General features: G+C 48.2%; 1 protein-coding gene across 1 annotated transcript; it reads right to left on the bottom strand.

Annotated features, from left to right (window-relative positions):
• Nucleotides 1-6,289: 6,289 nt before the first annotated feature.
• On the bottom strand, nt 6,290-7,090 carry LOC133902930 (agamous-like MADS-box protein AGL80). Its single transcript, XM_062344256.1, has one exon. It carries the CDS (start codon nt 7,088-7,090, stop codon nt 6,290-6,292), a length of 801 nt encoding a protein of 266 aa, XP_062200240.1.
• Nucleotides 7,091-19,634: the final 12,544 nt, after the last annotated feature.

The following is a 19,634-nucleotide window of genomic DNA, read 5'->3' as shown; positions in this document are numbered from 1 at the left end:
TGTGAAACCTACTAGCATCTGGAAGTCATAACCCATAGGCCGGAGGGGTATAAACCCTCCACACAGGGAGAGATAAGGCTTACGCAACTCAAACACATATGGTAAAAAGGTAAAAGTCATTACCATACAGTCTCATCTAGACATGTTCATACATCATATCTGAAGACTATGCTAACATTAAGTGAAAGACCGCTCTGTGCGACATGAAAAATAGTATGAAATCCCCAACTATTCATTGCAGAGGCAGCAACTTTGCCGACAACATGCCACTGCCAAACTCTGGACATAGTGCCTCTAGAGCCAGCCAGCGGCTAAAAGGTGAAGGGGGTCACAGACCTCCCTTCTGGCCTAGCATCGGCCTCGCCCCCGAACGTCTCCGGAGCCAGCAGCGGCTAAGGGCCAAGGGTGTCGCAGAGTGCCTCCCCTGGCCTAGCCTTCGTCTTTGCCTCTGAACAACATCGCCAGGCTCCGGATGGAGTGCCTCCGGAGCCGGACAGCGTCTAAGGGCCGAGGAGATCATAGAGCACCCCTCCCGGCCTAGCCTTCGACTTCGCCTCCGACACGCCATCACCAAGATCCGGATAAAGTACCTCCAGAGCCAGGCAGCGGCTAAAGGTCAAGGGGGTCACGGACCTCCCTTCTGGCCTAGCGGTAGCCTCGCCCTTGACACACCACCGCTAGGCTCCGGACGAGATACCTCCAAAGCCGGGTGGCGACTAAGGACCCGAAAGATCAAGGACCACCTCCGGAGCTTGTCCCCAAAGTTCCAGATGGACTGCTTTGAATCGGAAATCTGGAACAAATTTGGAAGAAGTCCCTACCGACACCAACAGGAGGAGGATGTTGTGCTGTAACTTAGCGATGGTCGGGAATGACGATGCCGCCATTACTTCGCTCGGCCCTCCTTGGTTACCCTACATGTCCATTGCTACCAGATTCACGAGGCTAACTCTCCCTAGGACGGAACAAAGTTAGTATGCTTAGCCACAATGACAAGGTCCAGACCCTCCGTATAGCACCGACACCTACCTCGGTCGCATTCAGGCTAAGACCTATGCAAGGTCTCGGTACCTCGGTCGCCAAAACCAACCATCTCCTTCAAAAGGGGTGGAGAGGCGCGGTACGAAGGCACACTGACATGCGGTCACCTGTTCGAAGGATCCCCTTACACTTTGGCACAAGAAGGAATACAATGATCTCTAAAGGTTCAAGTTATATTATTAACAACTTGTGCGTCTGAAGGACGTGTACAAAGAATCCAAAGTACAAAGGTTGCTACGGAGGAGATAGACCCCGAAAGAGAAAACTAGGGGGAGAAAGAGTACAAGATGGCAAAAGATAATTATGCCCTGCAGCGAAACCATAGTCGACCGCGAGATAGGAATGTCCCGTTACTTCACCAAGAACTCCCCCGAAGAGTGTCTTCACCTGCTATGGGTCCCGGCAGGGGCCGCGCATGAAGCAGCATATGTGCCACATCTGTGGCCTGCCGCTGCAGAAGCTGATGCAATAGCTGGCCCCTGGGCTATCGGAAGAAGGGGAAGAAGTCAAAGAAACCACCATCGTGGCCTCCTTTCCCTTCTTCCTGCCCTCCTCCTTCGCCTCTAGGGCCGCCGACATCTGCCCCTCCTCGTCACTCTCCCTCCCTTGGAGATCCCAGTCAATCTCCTCTTCGTCATCAGAAATGTCGATGATCTCGACATGTGCAACCTCTTGGACTAGGGTTGACTTGGAGAGGCAAGCAGTTGTCCCCCCCCCCATAGGGGCGGAAGCGGGACAGCCGTCGAGCCATTGCTGGCAACCGAGACGACTCCGTCCTAATCGAATGAGTTGAGATCATCGATATCTCTAAAGAAGATGAGGAGGACGATGATGCCATATTCAGGTCAAGGTTAAGTGCTCGCTCATGAGGTAGTAACGAATCCATTCGGATGACCCTAGCTTTATAGCCAGGACAAGCCGCCACGTATGCTCAAGAGATTAAGCGGAACCAACACGACATCATTTCATGGCACTCCCCATTACTCTCCGGGGGGACGTGGCCATCTCCCGGTCATTTCGCCTACACATGGCAACATCCTACGATGACGCCTTGTTGTCTCACACACACGTCCTGTCATATTAATGGCTTGGACTCCTTTCAACGCATGCCAGGGACATGGGCTCAAGACCCCAAATGAACCCACACATTATCTAGTCAAATGCGCCAGCGACACATCCCGTCCTCCCATTCTTAAACAGGCAAACATGGGCAGCCCCCCCCCACACGTAGTCTCCACTCTGACAAATTCACGTGGCGAGAGGACTCGTCATCAAGAAGTCTAAAGGATCTAAATCAGCCTCAGCACGGACTCTAGAGTGTGTCATCTCCACCGATGCCCTCCGGCCTTTGGTCTCGATACCGTATGTACCAACTCCATTAGGTTTTGGAGCAAGTCTCCTCTACCAGTCTTCGGTCTTCGGTCTCGACGACGACCACACCTCCAACCTCAGCATAGGTTGGTAGTCGGATGGGCTTTGGCTTCAACAAACAAGTATACCTCCAATATCATCGTGATGAGCCACTGAGGACGTTGGAGATTCCCTCCCTCAATGTCTCCTTTAAACATGCCTATATCTTCGGATTACGCTATCAACCTCGAGCTTCACCATTGAACCCCACAGCTCCTGCTGAGAAACTCCTCAAAAGCAAGGTATCATGATGAGCCCATGGCTCCTTCAGATATGATCAATACTATTAATATTCCTCAAATTATACAAGGTCGAATTACAAGAGCACATGCGCGTTCCTTGTGTTTATGCTTCCTTGGATGGATTACTACTAAATTCCTATGATGTTTTATTGCTTAGGAATGTGGGAGAAGCACCACAACCTTACTCGGATGTCACCCCTTGAAGGCCAAGTCTACTCGGACTCGAGGCTGAGCTCTAGTTATGGTTAAAGTCATGGTCATGGTCGAGATCAAGTCTTAGGACAACATGTCAGTAAAATAGGCATAACTCTCTCATACGAAGTCCGTTTTATGCGATCTTAGACATTCTGGAAAGCTTATGATGATCCCTTTCTAATGGATCTATGTTCGACCAAATGCGCTTCATATCATGTTTGGGCATCTGTGTTACTATACCAGGCTGGAGTTAGCTTTCCTCCATATCCTCTCACCCTTCTGAACGTTGGGGTCAGTTGATGAGGGGGTACTGTTGGGGGAAATAGACCAGTCTGCAGACAATGGTTAAGGATCGCTATCAAAGGTCCCTCCGGAGCCTTCAATCTCTTGACTCTCAGTAGGAGTCCTTGCCTCCGGAGGCTGTGAACCCATTCGGACCCACCCCTCCGATGGTTGTGTGGCCTTCTCGAAGCTTGAAGATGCAGCAAATCTTCAGAGATAATATCAGGGAAGAAAGGACACCATCTACAACCAACCTGACATGAAAGTGATGGGCAATTAATGCCGGTGCAAATGGTGCTTATCCTGACACTCCAGTGCAATGGAGGTCATCCTGACACAATTGGCGACCGGCTCACCCCTCAAGGTTGCTTGTACCGTAATAATTGCTATGGTAGATATTTGTCTTCAATGTAGGGTTAAAAGTAGTTATCCAGGATAAGGCCATGTAATTTGACTAGGTTCTAAATATTTGTACATGGTGATAACTTGTACACCAAGCTACATACAACCCTATAAAAGAGGGCGATGGTCATCTAGGGGGAGGAGGAGGATAGATAGACACAAACACAAAGACATATAGTGATACTCCCCCTAGTCCCAATCTTTTCTACTACCAGTCATTTATAATCAACTCATCAGTGACAATCATCATAGGCTAGTTCTTAGTGCCGGGTCAAGTTATGATCCACCACTAATGACGGGATGACCAACCACTTTTTGAAATGTTTAAATCATTCACCAATATATATAAGCATGCACAAGAGCCCAATACCTTATGGAACCGTTTAAGAAGGAAAAGAAAAAAGAAATGTAAATTGACTAAGCTACGGCAAAAAGACAATAAGCTTTTTCATGATTATAGAAAATCAAATTAAGCTTTAATTTATCACTGTTTAAACGGTATATATTTATGGACAGAGAGGGTTGTTAGTTACATATGTGCAGTATGTGAGCACGCCTTTCCATTCTTTTGTTATAAGAATTTCTGATCACATCATCTTTCACAATTTTTTTCTTTTATTTTTCTCACGTCAACAACACTAGAATAGGAATCATTATATATTTCTGCTTAATTTTTATGTAATGGGTGACGACTATAGATATAAACGCGTGTTCTGAAAACAGTGTAGAAACTTTATAGGGTGAAAACTCAATCTTCCAAGCCGAATTTGGTCTCAAAAGAATCGCCAAACCCTACAAGATAGGGGAGAAACGAATGTAACTTTTTTTAGATGTATGCAGAGTAAAAAAAACAATGAAATTGAAGTCTGTATGTAAAGTTATGTCTGTTTTACCGAAAGCACTTCAGGTCACCTATCAAATTGCGATCGTTGACATAATATATTCTGAAATTCATAAAATATTTATAAAAATTGGCATGAGATATTCTAAAATTCTTAAAATTTTACATGTATATCAACAAGTCAGTAAGCAACACTTCGCTGAATTCAGTATCAAAAAATTCAGTAATCAACAATTCGACAAAAATAGTTATCAATGAAGGGTCATAACTGTGATCCATCACTTATGATGATCGAACTAGCGACCTACCCTCACGCGCATAGCCACCTTACCACATCACCCTTGTGTGTGTTCTAATGGAAGCTAGATATTTTATCATTTTAACTTTTTTTGCCGAGGGTCATCAGTGATAGGTTATAACTGTGATCCGTTACTTATGATAAGTCTTATAACTAATTATTAGTAACGTATTTAGAATAACAGGTGCAGAATTTATCACCCGTGACAATTATCACTTGTTACTTATGTCTTTTTTTTCCGCATAGTGTCGCTTGATACACGACGAGACAGCCTCGGTGTTTGTTGCCATCCATTTCGTGTACTCAGCCAGCCTTACACGTTCCTTGCCTAAGCCTTCTCTTGTGTAACGTTCATGCTGCCATCGTCAGTAAGTGCTTTCTTGGTAGGTGTCGGGTAGACAAGCACCATGCGTCGTACTTCTGTTTCACAGAAGAGCTTGCGAAAAAATAGCAAACATCTACCAATCCTACTCTCACTCCACCCGATTTCACATTTACTTCAGTTTAGTGCCGCATTTCTGTTCCTTAATTTCTATGTATGAGACAAATCATACAATGAGTAGGCTTTACAACTATCCAATCAGGTTACTCTTCTTATTATATATCCTTTATCATTCTCTCGAGAGGTGAATTGCACAAAAATAGGGCTAGCTAGAAGAACTCGATTGTTTACGTTCGATTACTTGTGATTAAACTCGAGATCAAACCTATTCGATCATAGGAGTATTCTACTACCTATTCAACTGTAGCCGGTATAGGGTGGTTCCCTCTTTCTTGGATGGGTAGCAGGGAACCAAGTTAACTCAGCTTTGTTAGGAGGCTTGGGAGAAAAAACATCTGTTGACAATCCTATGAGAATACTGTATATAAAAATATTTTTTGTGGTAATAAATATGATATGCCAATTATTAGCGCCAAATTTTGATTATATGATAAATGGTCGATAACAAAGTACAATTACACCATACCAACGTAAGTATATTGTTAATTGATATTAGTACAATACATTTGGCACCTGTCGCTCAAGTTATCTATCCATAATTTTTTCATAACGTTTTCACACATAAAATTCTGAGAACTTATCAGAAAACACATCCATTCAGATCAGAACATGGAACAATTTGTAGGTGCAGATGCTTGATCCTCTCCTGGAGGTCATGCATATGTGTAGTCTCGATGAACTCTCTCGTCGTGGCATCCATCTTGCGCATCATGAAGCCACATACAAACATCTCATAACTCAAACACACATAATTTCAGATCTCGATACATGATTATTACAAGCAACACAACCACAAATATAACAAACCAGCAATATCATTGATCGAAGGAAATAAAATGGGTGCGCACTACATACATATTATCCAATGCAACAACATGAAGCATAACTTAAACTAATCTGCCCTGACGGAGCAGAAGTCACAAGAGACGACTGCACGAGCAATTCAAAGATAGGCTCCTTAGTATACTATCAAGGGACTAGATGCCAAAATAACAATATAAGAGATGACCCAGACACAGATCGCCATGCACGTAGCTGGCCATTATGCATGCATGGCTTCGGGCGAAACAGTTCGTTTATTCCATGGTTGGGAAGGAATCCCATAACCATGGAAATCCTGCAGAGCCGTCCAGATTGGAAGGTTGCATCATGTCAACCCCGCTGCCACTGGGGACAGTGCAGCCACTGCTGCTACCGGCAAAGGCATTGCAGATCACGGCTCCGAGCTCCCCTCCGTTCTGGGCCTGATCCGCGGGCCAGTCCTGCAGCTGGGGCCGCAGCTGGAGCTCCTCCGCTAGCGCCGGCGCATGAATCTCGGTGTAGGTGTAGGGAAACAGAGGCTGGGACGAGGGCGACACAGGTGCCAGAGACGGCGATGGCACTGGGAGGGCTCCCTGCCCGCCGACGAGCTGTTTGAGGCGTGCCTTGGCGTTCCTGATCTTCGTCTCCACCATCGAGCCGAGGTTGGTGAGCTCCTTGACGGAGACGCCGTGGAAGCCCTGACGGTGACCAACCATGGACTCATGGAGGAGGTACTTGGTCTCGCGCTCGTGGTTCTCAAGGTGCGACTTGCACACCTGGTCATAGAGCTTGGAGGTGCGGTTGCACAGGAAGTCCTCCTGATTCTGCATCTTTTTCAAACTACCTACCTCCGGCATGGTCTTGAAGCGGTTGATGAGCCGCCTGGCCTCCGGGACGGAGGGCCACACCTCTGGCTGGGCCTCGCCCTCTTCGTACACCAGCACGCACACCTTGACGTCGCAGAGGGTGGCCAGCTCGCTCGCCTTCTTCATCAGGCCCTTGCATCGTTTCTTGAACGCTGCGCGGCGGGTGGAGTCATTGGCGATCCACTGGAGATTCACCTTCTTGCGAGCCATAGGCCTAGTGCCCTAGCCTACCAAGCAAGAACCAAAATTTTACAAAATAAAGGGAAATGGTTACTTTGGTGATGAGGTGAAATGAGGGGAAGGGTGGTGTTTATATAGATCGGAGGAGCCTAGATGAACATATTGCGGGGGCCATTGGTGATAGATAAACGTGATATCATAGCTAGCATTTACTTCTACAGATAAATGGTGGTGAAGGTTATGAGTAGATAGATACATAAGCATATAACCTACCATTTAAATGCATCCATAAATAAGGAAAACATTCCCTAGATAGATCATGAGCATTGTGTGATAGGCTAAAAAGACGGTCAAATGTCCGTTACTTGAACTAAGCCAAGGACCTTTCTCTTCAGTAGGGAGGCTCTGCGCACATCATGTGAGCGTTTCAAGGCAGTTTATTGTAACCGCCATGCAACGGTCGGGCAGTTACACATACCAAGCTGTAAATACTGTTAAATAATTACAAGGGTAAATCTGCTTGGAGTTTGAATAAGATGTGGAAGGCTCCTTGCAAGGTCCCTGGCATTAATTACAAGGATTTGCTAGCTCGCAAACTTATCTCTGAATTACATTTTCTCTATTCTTATATGTTCGTTTCTCCATATCCAATGTAAACAGAACACGTCAACCAAGTACGTACGTTGGCCATGTTAATTATAAGAAGCATGAGTGTCACTTGAACCTTGCAGAAAAATTTCCGTGTTTCAAACCAAGGCCAAATGATCTTTTATGTCATATCGCAAAGAACAAGGTACACATTGTTTTGGTGCACAAATATCATATTAATTCGGGGAAAAACAGTTGATCGATCTGTAGAAATTGTGTAACTGAAGTCCAGATAATTCCGTAGTATATATGCTCATAAACATGTGCCAAATGTTATTTGTAGATCACTGTGTGTATTCAGTGACACTTTCACGAAAAGTGTGCAAGCATGTAGGCCGGCCACTGAGTCATACCTGGTCAAAGACACTTTATATATAGAAGACAGTAACGGGACTAGCAGGCTTGAAACTTTCCATCCAGAAAAGGAGGAGCTCTGTTTGTTTGTTGGAGTAATCAGGTTTTTCTTTTCTTTGCAATTAATGGGTGTAATCCTAGTGGAAAGAGCATAAGAGGCATATATTTCTGTACATGTGAATGTGTTGTGCTTCGAAATTCGAATAAATTTTGATTGTCAAACGGTAATTATTTTGCGGAATTCTAACTTTTGCAGGTAACTCATTGTTCATGGGGCCAGTAATTTTTTTTTTCGAAAAAGAACAAGCTAGCTAGAGGTTCCGATAAACCCTACACAATTTCTATTATTTTCGCCGACACACAAGTTCTTGCCAACAACCCAAAATATCTCAGGAATGGAAGAAAGAAAGCATGAGGATAATTTTAAACCACAGGAATATCGTAAGGGAAAATGCTAGAAACTAACTTGTAGGCATATTTACAATTAAAAACTAACATGCACACTATCACATTGAGGGGCTCTTGAGCACAAGATCTGGCAAGCACTTGAGTCCACACGTTACCTTGGCTTGTTGCATGTCCTCGACATACACCTTGTGTGTCACCGAGGAGAGCTCCCAACCACTTCATGCCTTGTTGGTGCTTTGCTACACAAGTGAAAGTATTTTCAAGTGTAATCAAAAGTTGGAAATTTTGAGGTGAAAATTTGAGTTTCAGTTGGAAGTTTGGTTTTTTGGTATGAAAGTTTGGGTTTGAAATTTCAAATCTTTCCAGTGTAAAAAGCAAAATACTTTTGATAAAAACTATATTTAAAGCATGCAGACGTTTGTGCTCCTACCCACACGCCACCACGATCCATAATATATGGGAATGCACACGCATGGATTAAAGATTCGTGGAGTCCATCTAGGTCCCACTCCACCACTTTCCGTCTCTACCCCATCTCACACTCGTCCCCCCCCCCACCCCGCCCCCGTCCACGCATGTTGCTCTTCATAATTTGGAAGTGACAGAGCTCGGCGGTTTTTTTAAAAAAAAGGGTTTTAATTTTTGCCACAGCCTCGATCCTCATTGGATGCCATATAATGACTAGGTCTATATTAAAGCACAGCCGACAAATATGCGAAAACTATGGATCAAACCGCTGACTCGTTGGTTCGCTCCCTTTGAGCTTACCAGACAGAGCTCGAAGGTAACTGGAATCGGCGCAACCATGAGGAGTCGATGTTGCTAGATCACCGCGTTGACCCATTGCTTTAGGAGCCATGCTTCCCAATCCACTCATCCACGTACCCCCTGCCAGCTGGTTGCGGTGGCAGTCATTAGACGGCATACAGCGTCTGGGAGCCGATGGCGAAGGGGTTGGAGGCGCATGGTTCATTGGTGGCGATGTGGTCCAGGATGAGGATGAGGAGCTTGCTGGTGAGCATGTCGAAGGATGGTGACGCCGGAGGAGATGTGCCAACGATAAGGCTGGTGATGGGTTGCCATGGACATGGATCCGAGGTATGTGCACCCGATTGATGATTTCAGCTTTTCCAATTTTGGTACTATTTTTTTACAAGGCATATGATTCGCTGAGGTTGCTGGCCGGTGCTCGATTTTGAGACCCGCAAGTGTCGCCTGGAGCAGCAGAGTGTGTATATGGGCACGGGTGGCAGCTCGGTGCTGGATGCCCGCCTCTGCCGAGCTCGTCTTCAACACTCCATTTCTAATTTGTGCCAATTTACTTAGAAACTGTGCCGATTTGTTTTTAGATCTACACTTCTTCGCTTTCAAATTTATCTTCACCTTGCGTTCAATTTGTGATCCAATCCACGCTGCAGCCGCTACTAGGGAAGCCGCTCGCTGCCGCCTGTGCGGGAGCAGGTGGGCGCACTAGTGGACAGAGGGCTGGAGGGTAAGTTCATGGTTTGAGGAAGAACATTACAGGTGTTCCTTTGTGATCTTTGGCTCCCATTGTCCTGTGCTTTTCTATGCAGAAATTTACTTCTCCAATTGTATGGATTTGTTTCTATATATCTACTGATTTTTCTCTCTGATATTTATTTGCACAACTTGCTCTCAATTTTAACAGAACTGCTCACATGTATGCAACAATTTGCTTGTCCAAATTGTATGAATTGGCTTGCAAATAGGCAACAACATGCTCCCCCAATTTTTTTTTGAAGGTTTTCCTTGCTTAGATTTATTATTTGCAAAATATAGGTGTGGTGGAGAAAGAAAAAGTCTTCTATGAATAAGTGCGGCGAGAGCCTCTTATAAAGAGGAGACTAAAACTTGGAGAAGAAGTGGAGAGGAAGGAAAACCTATGTGTTTTTTACCAAAAGATTGGTCTCTCTGTATTTATAGTGTCATATCGGGTGTAAGTATACAAGTATATTTCTTATAGAGATAGTGACACAGGTTATCACTATATTACAGAGACCTAGATTGGTTGAATTACATAGTCTGGGTCTAGGTAGAATACTTCTACCTCTATCCAAAGATATTATCTACCATGACAAATACAGTGGAGTGAACTGGCCCCAAGAGTGAGGCTTGGTTGGTCGTAAACTGCGGCACGACGCTATCATGGGTGTTAGAGTGGCCTCCACTTGCATTGAGATGTCAGGGTAGCCACCACTTACACCAGTATTAACTGCTAGTCACTTCATGTCAGGCCAATTGCAGTTGGTGTTCCCCTTTTACCCTCCGTAGACCAGCTACTTCTCTTGTCTCGGGAGGCGGTGGCTGGAGGGGTCCACGGCCTCCGGAAACTTTTAGCCTCTTTAGGGAGTCCAAAGCTTGTGGGCTCCGAATGAGCTCTTTATGGCATCTCCTTAGTAATATCTGTGGGCTGGAATATTTCCCCCAATAGTACACCCTCATTTGCTAGCCCTGAAGTGCGGAGGGGTGAGCAGATGCCGAAGGAACTAGCTCTAGCCTAGCCTCATAGTTAGAATATCCTAACATAACTTTTTACCTTTGAAGAGCCTTTCCATGACAACTGCAAGCGGCTATGATGAAGCTTGATGGGGATGGTGTAACACGGAGGAAATCGCATGGCTAGAGCCCAAGGTCAAGAGTTGAAGGTGTCAATATGGTTCCTATGAGGTTTTGATGGGGACAAAGCAGCCCAGAGCCTAGCAGTGGCGGCCTGAGGTGTGATCGTCGTCTGACCCTTAAGGTGACATGCTTGGCTAAGGCGATGAAGGGGAGAGTCTATGATCCCCTCGGTGGCTTTCCACGGCGAGGCTATAGCCGATGTTGGAGCTGAGGGCCACTGTGGTTCTAATGAAGGCAACATGCTCTGGATCCTATGCGAAGGCCAGAGGTGTAGCTGATGTTGGAGCCGAGGGCCACCGCGGTTCTGATGGAGGCAACGCACTCCAAAGCCTATGCAGAGGCCAGAGGCGTAGCCGATGTTGTAGCCGAGTGCTGTTGCGGTTCTGAAGGAGGCAACACGCTCTGGAGCCTATGCGGGGGTCAGAGGCATAGCCGATGTTGGAGCCGAGGGCCATCGTGGTTCTGATGGAGGCAACGTGCTCTAGAGCCTATGTAGAAGCCAAAAGTGTAGCCGATGTTGGAGCCGAGGGCTCTCGAGATTCTGACGGCAGCGATGAGCAAACCCCTCGGCTTCCCTGGTGGCCAGTCTTTTCGCCTTTCGAACCGTCATGATAGAGATTGTGCGCAGATGCAAGATATTCTCCTCATTTTTGGCACAAGTACTTAATGACGTGTAGTGACATCATGCATCCAATGGGGTAATAGGCCGGTTCCCCTGGGGTCTTGCATTGGCTGCCCTTGCATGTGCTAAAGGGGGTTCAAGCAATAAATGAGACAGCATGTGTATGTAAAAAACTAGGGTGCCGCTGCAAGGAGTCTCCACGTGTGCACGGATTTAAATGGGGTGTGTCCATGACCCCCAAGAGCAGCAATTGGGAAGGCCACGGGACGACACCTGTGGCGGTTCCACTTTCTTCCTTAGGCGTGCGCAAATAATTGGCCCGGCTATAAAAACTGGGGTCTACCTAGTTGATCCTTCACCATTGTGTAAGGGAGTGATTCTTCTTTGGTTCGATCATGGCATCCTCTTCCTCAATGCTGGAGATGTCGACGGTTTTGACTAACCCTCGTGCTTCCATCCTCGTAGAGAGAAACGCCCCTCGCCATTCCGTCTCGATCTTCCATCCGATCGGTCGCTCCTGGCATTATTGATATTTCTAACAGTGAAGAGGTCGACTGTGATCTCTTGGAGAAGGAGATCGACGAGGAGGAGAAGGCAGAAGCGAAGAAGGAGGTAGCTCAGGCGGGGAATAGGAAGGCCAAGGAGGAGGGAGAGAAGGACGTGGAGGAGTATTCTTTTTCTTCGTCCTCGTCCTCTGACAGCTCAGGAGTTGGCTACTGCATCAATTTTCGTAGTGGTAGGCCACAGATGAAGTGCACACACCGCTTCATGCGCCACTGTTAAGGCTTGTAGTTTTCTCCCCCATCTTTGTCAGTGCTATTTTTTCTTGCCCAGAGTAGTCCAGATACCAGGAACTCGGGACGACATGTAAGCATCTTTTGAATGTGAAGTTTATAAACATGATTGAATCCTTGGAGCCACATATCACTTTTCCTTTGGTTAGAATGCATGGTGATCCTCCGAATGTGTAGTCTTCCTTGTTTTGTGTGCACCTAAGCCTCCATGCCTCACCCTTTCCGACTCTCTCCCCCCGCATAAAGCGATTTTCTGGCGATCGCAAGGTGTGATGGCAGGTATGACTGTAGGGTGATAGGTGCAACTAGAGCAACAAAACCTCACACAGGTTTAGACCTAAACACGATTGCGACAGGTGCTATCAAGGTGTGGAGGGTTTGGATCCCGACGCCTCTCTTCGTTCCGTACCATCAATAATGATCCTTGAGATCTTGATACATCTTTGTGCTTACAGGGTAAATGGAATATGCTGAATCATGAGTATCTCTCATAATCAACTCTTTAATATCCTTCTGATTAGACACACAGATTCTCTTTTTGAACCACATAGTACCTTGATTGCCTCTGTAAAGCCTGATACTTTATCATCCTTGATTAACTGCCTAATTTTCTTAAGTTTCTCATCCTCAAGTTGACCCTTACGAATATCTCATTCTAATGTGCAATCAACTTCCATGGTGGTTGCCTCTATATCTACTAAAAATCCAAGATTAAGCTTCTCAAACTTTTTCCATAACCCGGGTTGACTATCTTGAACTGTCATCAAGGTACAATAACTCTTTTGACTCAAAACATCAGCTACTATATCAGGTTTCCCCAGGTGATAATGGATTCCCACATCATAATCCTTGATTAACTCTAGCCATCGGCGCTGACAAAGGTTTAGATCTGGTTGAGTGAATATATACTTCAAACTCTTGTGATCTATATATATCTCACATCATTTTCCAATGAGATAGTGTCTCTAAATCTTCAATGCATGAACCACGATCACTAACTCTAAGTCATGAGTAGGATAATGTTCCTCATGCTTCCTTAACTTCCTTGACGCATAGGCCACAACTTGACCTTCTTGCATGAGAACACATCCAAGTCCTTGTCGTGAAGCATCACAGTAGATATCAAAGTTCTTATTGATGTCTGGTAGAACTAGCACTAGGGCTATAGTCAATCTCTTCTTTAACTCCTCAAAACTTGCTTGTCAAGTCGGACTCCATTTGAAAACCATGTTTTTTTGTAGCAATGACGTGAGAAGTTGACTATCCTTGAGAATCCCTCCATGAAATGGTGATAATATCTTGCTAAACCTAGGAAACTTCGGATCTCTGACATATTTGTAGGCGGTAACTAATTTAACACATCCTTCACCATGCTTGGATCTACTGCTACACCACTGGCTGTTATGATATGGCCAAGGAAAGTGACTTGATCTAAACAAAAATCACACTTGCTAAGCTTGGCATAGAGATGATGCTCTCTTAGTGTCTGCAACACTATTCTCAAATGCTCTTCATATTCTTCCTCACTCTTGGAGAAAACCAAAATATCATCAATGAACACCACCACAAACTTATCCAAGTAATCCATAAACACCTTGTTCATAAGATTCATGAAGTAGGCTGGCGCATTGATCAAACCAAAAGACATGACAATATACTCATATAATCCATGTTGAGTACTGAAGGCGGTCTTAGGTACATCTGATAATCGAATATTCAACTGATAAACCTTAGATCAATCTTGGAGAACACTCATGCTCCTCTCATCTGTTCAAACAAATCCTCATTCCGGGGTAACGAATACTTGTTCTTAATGGTCACATTATTGAGTGCTTTGTAATCTAGACACATTCGAGTACCATCCTTCTTATCCACAAAAAGAATTGGGGCTCCCCAAAGTGATGCACTCGGTCTACCTAACTACTCTTGAATTTGCTTCCTTAACTCAGCTAGGTCATCAGCGGACATTCTATATGGCCTTTTAGCAATGCGAGCTGTACCGGGTTCCAAATTAGTAACAAACTCAATATCTCGATTTGGTAGCATACTTGACAATTAATTGGGGAAGACATCGGGAAAGTCATGAACCACTCTGATTTGATCAATGGGTGTACCTTCAAGTAAATTGAGAGAGCATTCTTCTACTGCTAGAATAGTAGCTATAAACTCAACTTTTGTTCCATCTCCATGGGTTAGGTGGACTGATCTTCTAGCACACATTATTACTCCATCAGACGTGTTGTAACAGCCCAAATTCCTAAAACCAAGAAAATAAAAACTTTCCAAAAGAAATTAAAAAGAGCTTTGAAAAATTAAATAAATCCCTAAGCATGTATGTGTGCTTTATACATATATACATATGTGTGAGTATGTGTGTTTGTGTGTTATATGTATAAATACATATATGCATTGAGGGCTATTTTCCTATAAAATAATTATATATATATATATATATATATATATATATATATATATATATGTGTGTGTGTGTGTGTGTGTGTGTGTGTGTGTGTGTGTGTCTGTGTGTGTGTATTTAATTGCTTGATTAATTGTTTGTTTTTGTAAGCCAATAAGTATATAGGTGGTATATGTTGAAGTTTGTAATCCTGTCGCATAGGTTTATTTCCAGCAAAATAAAACTGGTCCATTCAGCGTGAGCTTGTTCACGACTTGGCCGGATCAGTAGCTAGTTAGGTATGCATGCCGTTGCATTTAGCTCATGGGATGGCACGAGTACCGGCTGTAACGGCATAGCCTTGGGCATGGTCAAGGGACGTGGGATGGCACGTCCGCATAGCTTGGTCATGGCGCAAGTTTAGGATCATTCGGTTGAGCTAATGAGCTGTTTAAATAAAGAAGACAGAACAGAGAAGCTGCAACAAATTTGCGCAGCGCCAAAATCCTGAGTGTTCACTGAGTCTTCTTCCCGTTCCTGCTACAACAAATGGTATCAGAGCCTTGATCACGTTCTGGTAGCCATGTCCGGCGGGCAGCCTCGCTCCCCTTCCGCGTCTCGGACGCCGGTGGCGCCGCACATCAGTGCGCAAAGCCGCGGGCGGAGCACGAGGCGACGCAGAGGAGGCGAGGTGGTAGTACAGCAGGTCGTGAGGGAGGCCGGAGGCGGTGGTGGCGACATCGTCTGGCCCATGTTGACACGGACCAACTACGCCGAGTGGTCCCTGGTCATGATGGTGAACCTGCAGGCGAAGGCACTCTGGGACGCGGTCGAGACGGGGGACGCCCCGCACCGTGAGGATCGCCATGAGTTGGCGGCGATACTGCGCTCCGTCCCGGAGAAGATGCACACGTCTCTTGCAGTGAAGGAGACGGCAAAGCTGGCGTGGGACACAATCAAGGTCCAGCGCGTCAGCGTTGAGCGCGTCCGCGAGGCGAACGTGCAGAAGCTCTGCAAGGAGTTTGAGGCCATCTCGTTCCGGGATGGCGAGACAGTGGATGAGTTCTCAATGCGCATCTCGGGGCTCGCCGGAAATATTCGTTCGCTCGGAGACAACCTGGAAGAGGTAAAGGTCGTACGTAAGTTCCTACGTGTGGTGCCTTCCAAGTACTCGCAGGTGGCCATTGCAATCGAGACCTTGCTCGACATCACCACCATGTCGGTCGATGAGCTCACAGGCCGGCTCCGTGTCGTCGAGGAGCGCATCAATGAGGACATCAACAACGGTGGCTCCGTCTACTCCTCACTGAGGAGGAGTGGAACGCCCGCTAGAAATAAAGGGAGCAAGGGGGTGGCCCCTCCGGCGGCGACAGAAACTGCGAGCGTGGCAAGCCACGCGGTCGAGGCCGCAGTGACGGACGCGATGGTGGCGGTCGGGACAGGCCGCCACCGCGGAACGACAAGTGCCACAACTGCGGCATATGGGGGCACTTCGCCAAGGAGTGCCGCAAGCCGCACCGGGAATGGCGTGAAGGACGCGAGGAGGCGCACCTCGCACAAGTCGACGACGAGCAGCCGGCGATCTTGCTGGCACAGGTGTGTGACGAGGTCGTGCACGACGAGGCGCTGCAGCCGAGTGGCGGCTGTGGAGACGGCCCAGGCGCGGTGGAGATCATCAACCTCAATGAAGAGCAGGTCCTGCCGGTGAACGCTGGCGCCGGGGTGTGGTACTTTGACACCGACGCTTAACCATATGACCGGCGACAGGGGCGTGTTCACCACGCTCGACGAGACGGTCAAGGGCACCGTCAAATTTGGCGATGGATCCCTCGTCAACATCTGCGGACGCGGCACGATCATCTTCGAGAGCCGCCAGAAGGGTCACCGGGCGCTCACTGATGTGTACCTGATCCCTAAGCTGCGCAGCAACATCATGAGTCTCGGGCAATTGGACGAGCTCGGATGCAAGGTGGTGGTTGAGGACGGCGTCCAACAGGTGTTCAACTGCGAGCGCGCGCTTCTCACTCGGGTGACGCGCTCCAAGAATCGGCTATACACGATCAAGCTCAAGATGGCGGCGCCCGTGTCTTCTGTCTGCGATCCAGGACGAGGCGTGGCTGTGGCACGGGCGCTACGGCCACCTCAATTTCCGCTCGATGCGCACCCTCGCTCATTAGGGCATGGCGGAAGGAGTACCGCGGATCGATCGCGTCGAGGAATTCTGCCACGGGTGCACTCTCGGGAAGCAGCACCGCGTCCCGTTCCCGCAGGCGTCCACATACCGCACCGAGCGTGGGCTCGAGCTAGTCCACAGTGACTTGTGCGGGCCGATCAAGCCAGCCACGGTGGGCGACAATAGGTATTTTTTGCTAATTGTTGATGATCATAGCTGCTTTATGTGGATTGAGGTGATAAAGTGCAAAGATGAGGCGTTTAAACACTTCAAGCGGGTCAAGGTGCTCACCGAGGCAACGTCGGGAAGGAGGCTCATGGCGTTCTGCTCCGACCGTGGTAGCGAGTTCAACTCCGCCGCGTTCCGGAAATACTGCGACGAGCATGGCATCAAGCACTGCACCACCGCTCCATATACGCCGCAGCAAAACGGCGTCGTCGAACGCTGTAATTAGACGGTGGTGGAGATGGCCCGTTGCTTGCTCAAAAGCATGGGTGTCCCAGCAAATTTCTGGGGCGAGGCGGTGCGGACTGCGGTCTACCTTCTGAACCGTGCGCCCACCCGCAGCCTCGATGGAAAAACGCCCGACGAGGCGTGGCACAATAGGAAGCTGAAGGTGCATCCCCTTTGGGTGTTCGGCTGCGTGGCACACGTAAAGCGTCTCGGCCCCGGCATCGACAAACTGGCTGATCGTTCGACGCCCATGGTGTTCGTCGGCTATGAAGATGGCACGAAAGCCTACCGGGTGTACGACCCGGCGATGAGGCAGCTGCGCGTCACGCGCGACGTGATCTTCGAGGAGCATCACAGGTGGGACTGGAGCGCCGGCGCGGATGCGCTCCCCACGCCGTGCACCACGCTCGAAGTGGTGTACCGCGATCTGCCGGATGCTGGCGGACAGGATCCCGTGGAGACACCACAGCCCACGACGCCGGTGGTGGAGAACCTCAACAGCCCGTAGCAGGCGACACCGGCTACACCAGCTCCACGCGCCCATGATTGGGCGACACCACCATCGCACGACACAGAGCGGCATGACGCTGACGGCCGGACGCTGCGTTACCGGCGGATGCCCAGCATCCTTGAGGAGTTGGATGAGGCCCGGGAGGCAGAGGAGGTGGAGATTAACCACCTTTGCCTGCTGGCTGCTGAGGAGTCCGGCAGCGTGGAAGAAGCGCTGCAAGAGCCTTGCTGGAGGCGTGCCATGGAGAATGAACTGAGCGTGATCCAGAGCAACGGCACCTGGGAGTTTGCTGCGCTCCCGCCTGGACACAAGCCCATTGGCCTCAAATGGGTATTTAAGGTAAAGAAAGATCCTGCTGGTAACATTGTGAAGCATAAAGCCAGGCTGGTCACGAAGGGATATTTGCAGCAACAGGGGGTGGACTTCGATGAGGTTTTTGCACCGGTGACGCACATGGAGACGGTGCGCGTGCTGCTGGCGCTCGCCGCGCACTCCGGGTGGCAAGTGCACCATATGGACGTCAAATATGCGTTTTTGAATGGAGATCTCGTCGAAGAGGTGTACCTGCACCAACCGCCCGGTTTCATCGACTCCGGCCACGAGCAGCAGGTACTCAGGCTGCACAAGGCGCTCTATGGGCTGCGGCAGGCGCTGCGCGCCTGGAACGCGAAGTTGGACGCTTCGCTCACCAGTCTCAGTTTCAAGTGGAGCCCTCTGGAGCATGCCGTGTACAGGAGGTTGACTGAAGTAGGCACCTTGCTGGTCGGCATCTACGTAGATGATCTTGTCATCACCGGCACGAACGTCAAGGACATCGTGAGCTTCAAGGAGTAGATGCAACACCTGTTTGATATGAGCGATCTCGGCTTGCTGAGTTACTACTTGGGCATCGAGGTCGAGCAGCGTGATGGCATGATTACGCTGTGCCAGAGCACCTATGCAGAGAAGGAGCTGGAGCAAGCCGGCATGGGGAACTGCCCGTGCAATACGCCCATGGAGCACCGGCTGCAGCTGATCAAGAATAGCGTCGGCAGTGCTGTCGATGCCACCAAGTACCGGAGTGTTGTGGGGAGCCTACGCTACCTCTGTAACACTAGGCCGGACATCACCCACGCCATGTGTCAGCATCGTCAGCCGGCACATGGAGTCGCCGGGAGCGCCACACTGGGCGGCGGTGAAACAAATCCTACGCTATGTCCGAGGGACCTCTGGCTATGGATGCTGCTACAAGAGAGCCACAGAGGAGGCCGCGCTGGTTGGATACAGTGATAGCGACCTCGCCGGCGATGTCAACGACCGCAAAAGCACCACTGGAGTGGTGTTCTTCCTCAACAACAGCCCGATCACATGGACGTCGCACAAACAGAAGGTCATTGCTCTCTCCTCGTGTGAAGCAGAATACATGGCAGCGGCAACCGCAGCTTGCCAAGGCATCTGGCTAAGTCGCCTCTACGGAGAGCTCGCTGGGTGCGATCCCATGATGGTGAAGTTGCTCGTCGACAACAAATTAGCAATTGCGCTGAGTAAAAATCCGGTGCACCACGACCGCAGTAAGCACATTGATATACGCTATCAT

This window comes from Phragmites australis, chromosome 2 (assembly GCF_958298935.1).
Source record: "Phragmites australis chromosome 2, lpPhrAust1.1, whole genome shotgun sequence".
NCBI classification, from domain to species: Eukaryota; Viridiplantae; Streptophyta; class Magnoliopsida; order Poales; family Poaceae; genus Phragmites; species Phragmites australis.
The sequence above is the reverse complement of the archived record's forward strand: the minus strand, read 5'-3'. Positions and strand labels throughout refer to the sequence as shown.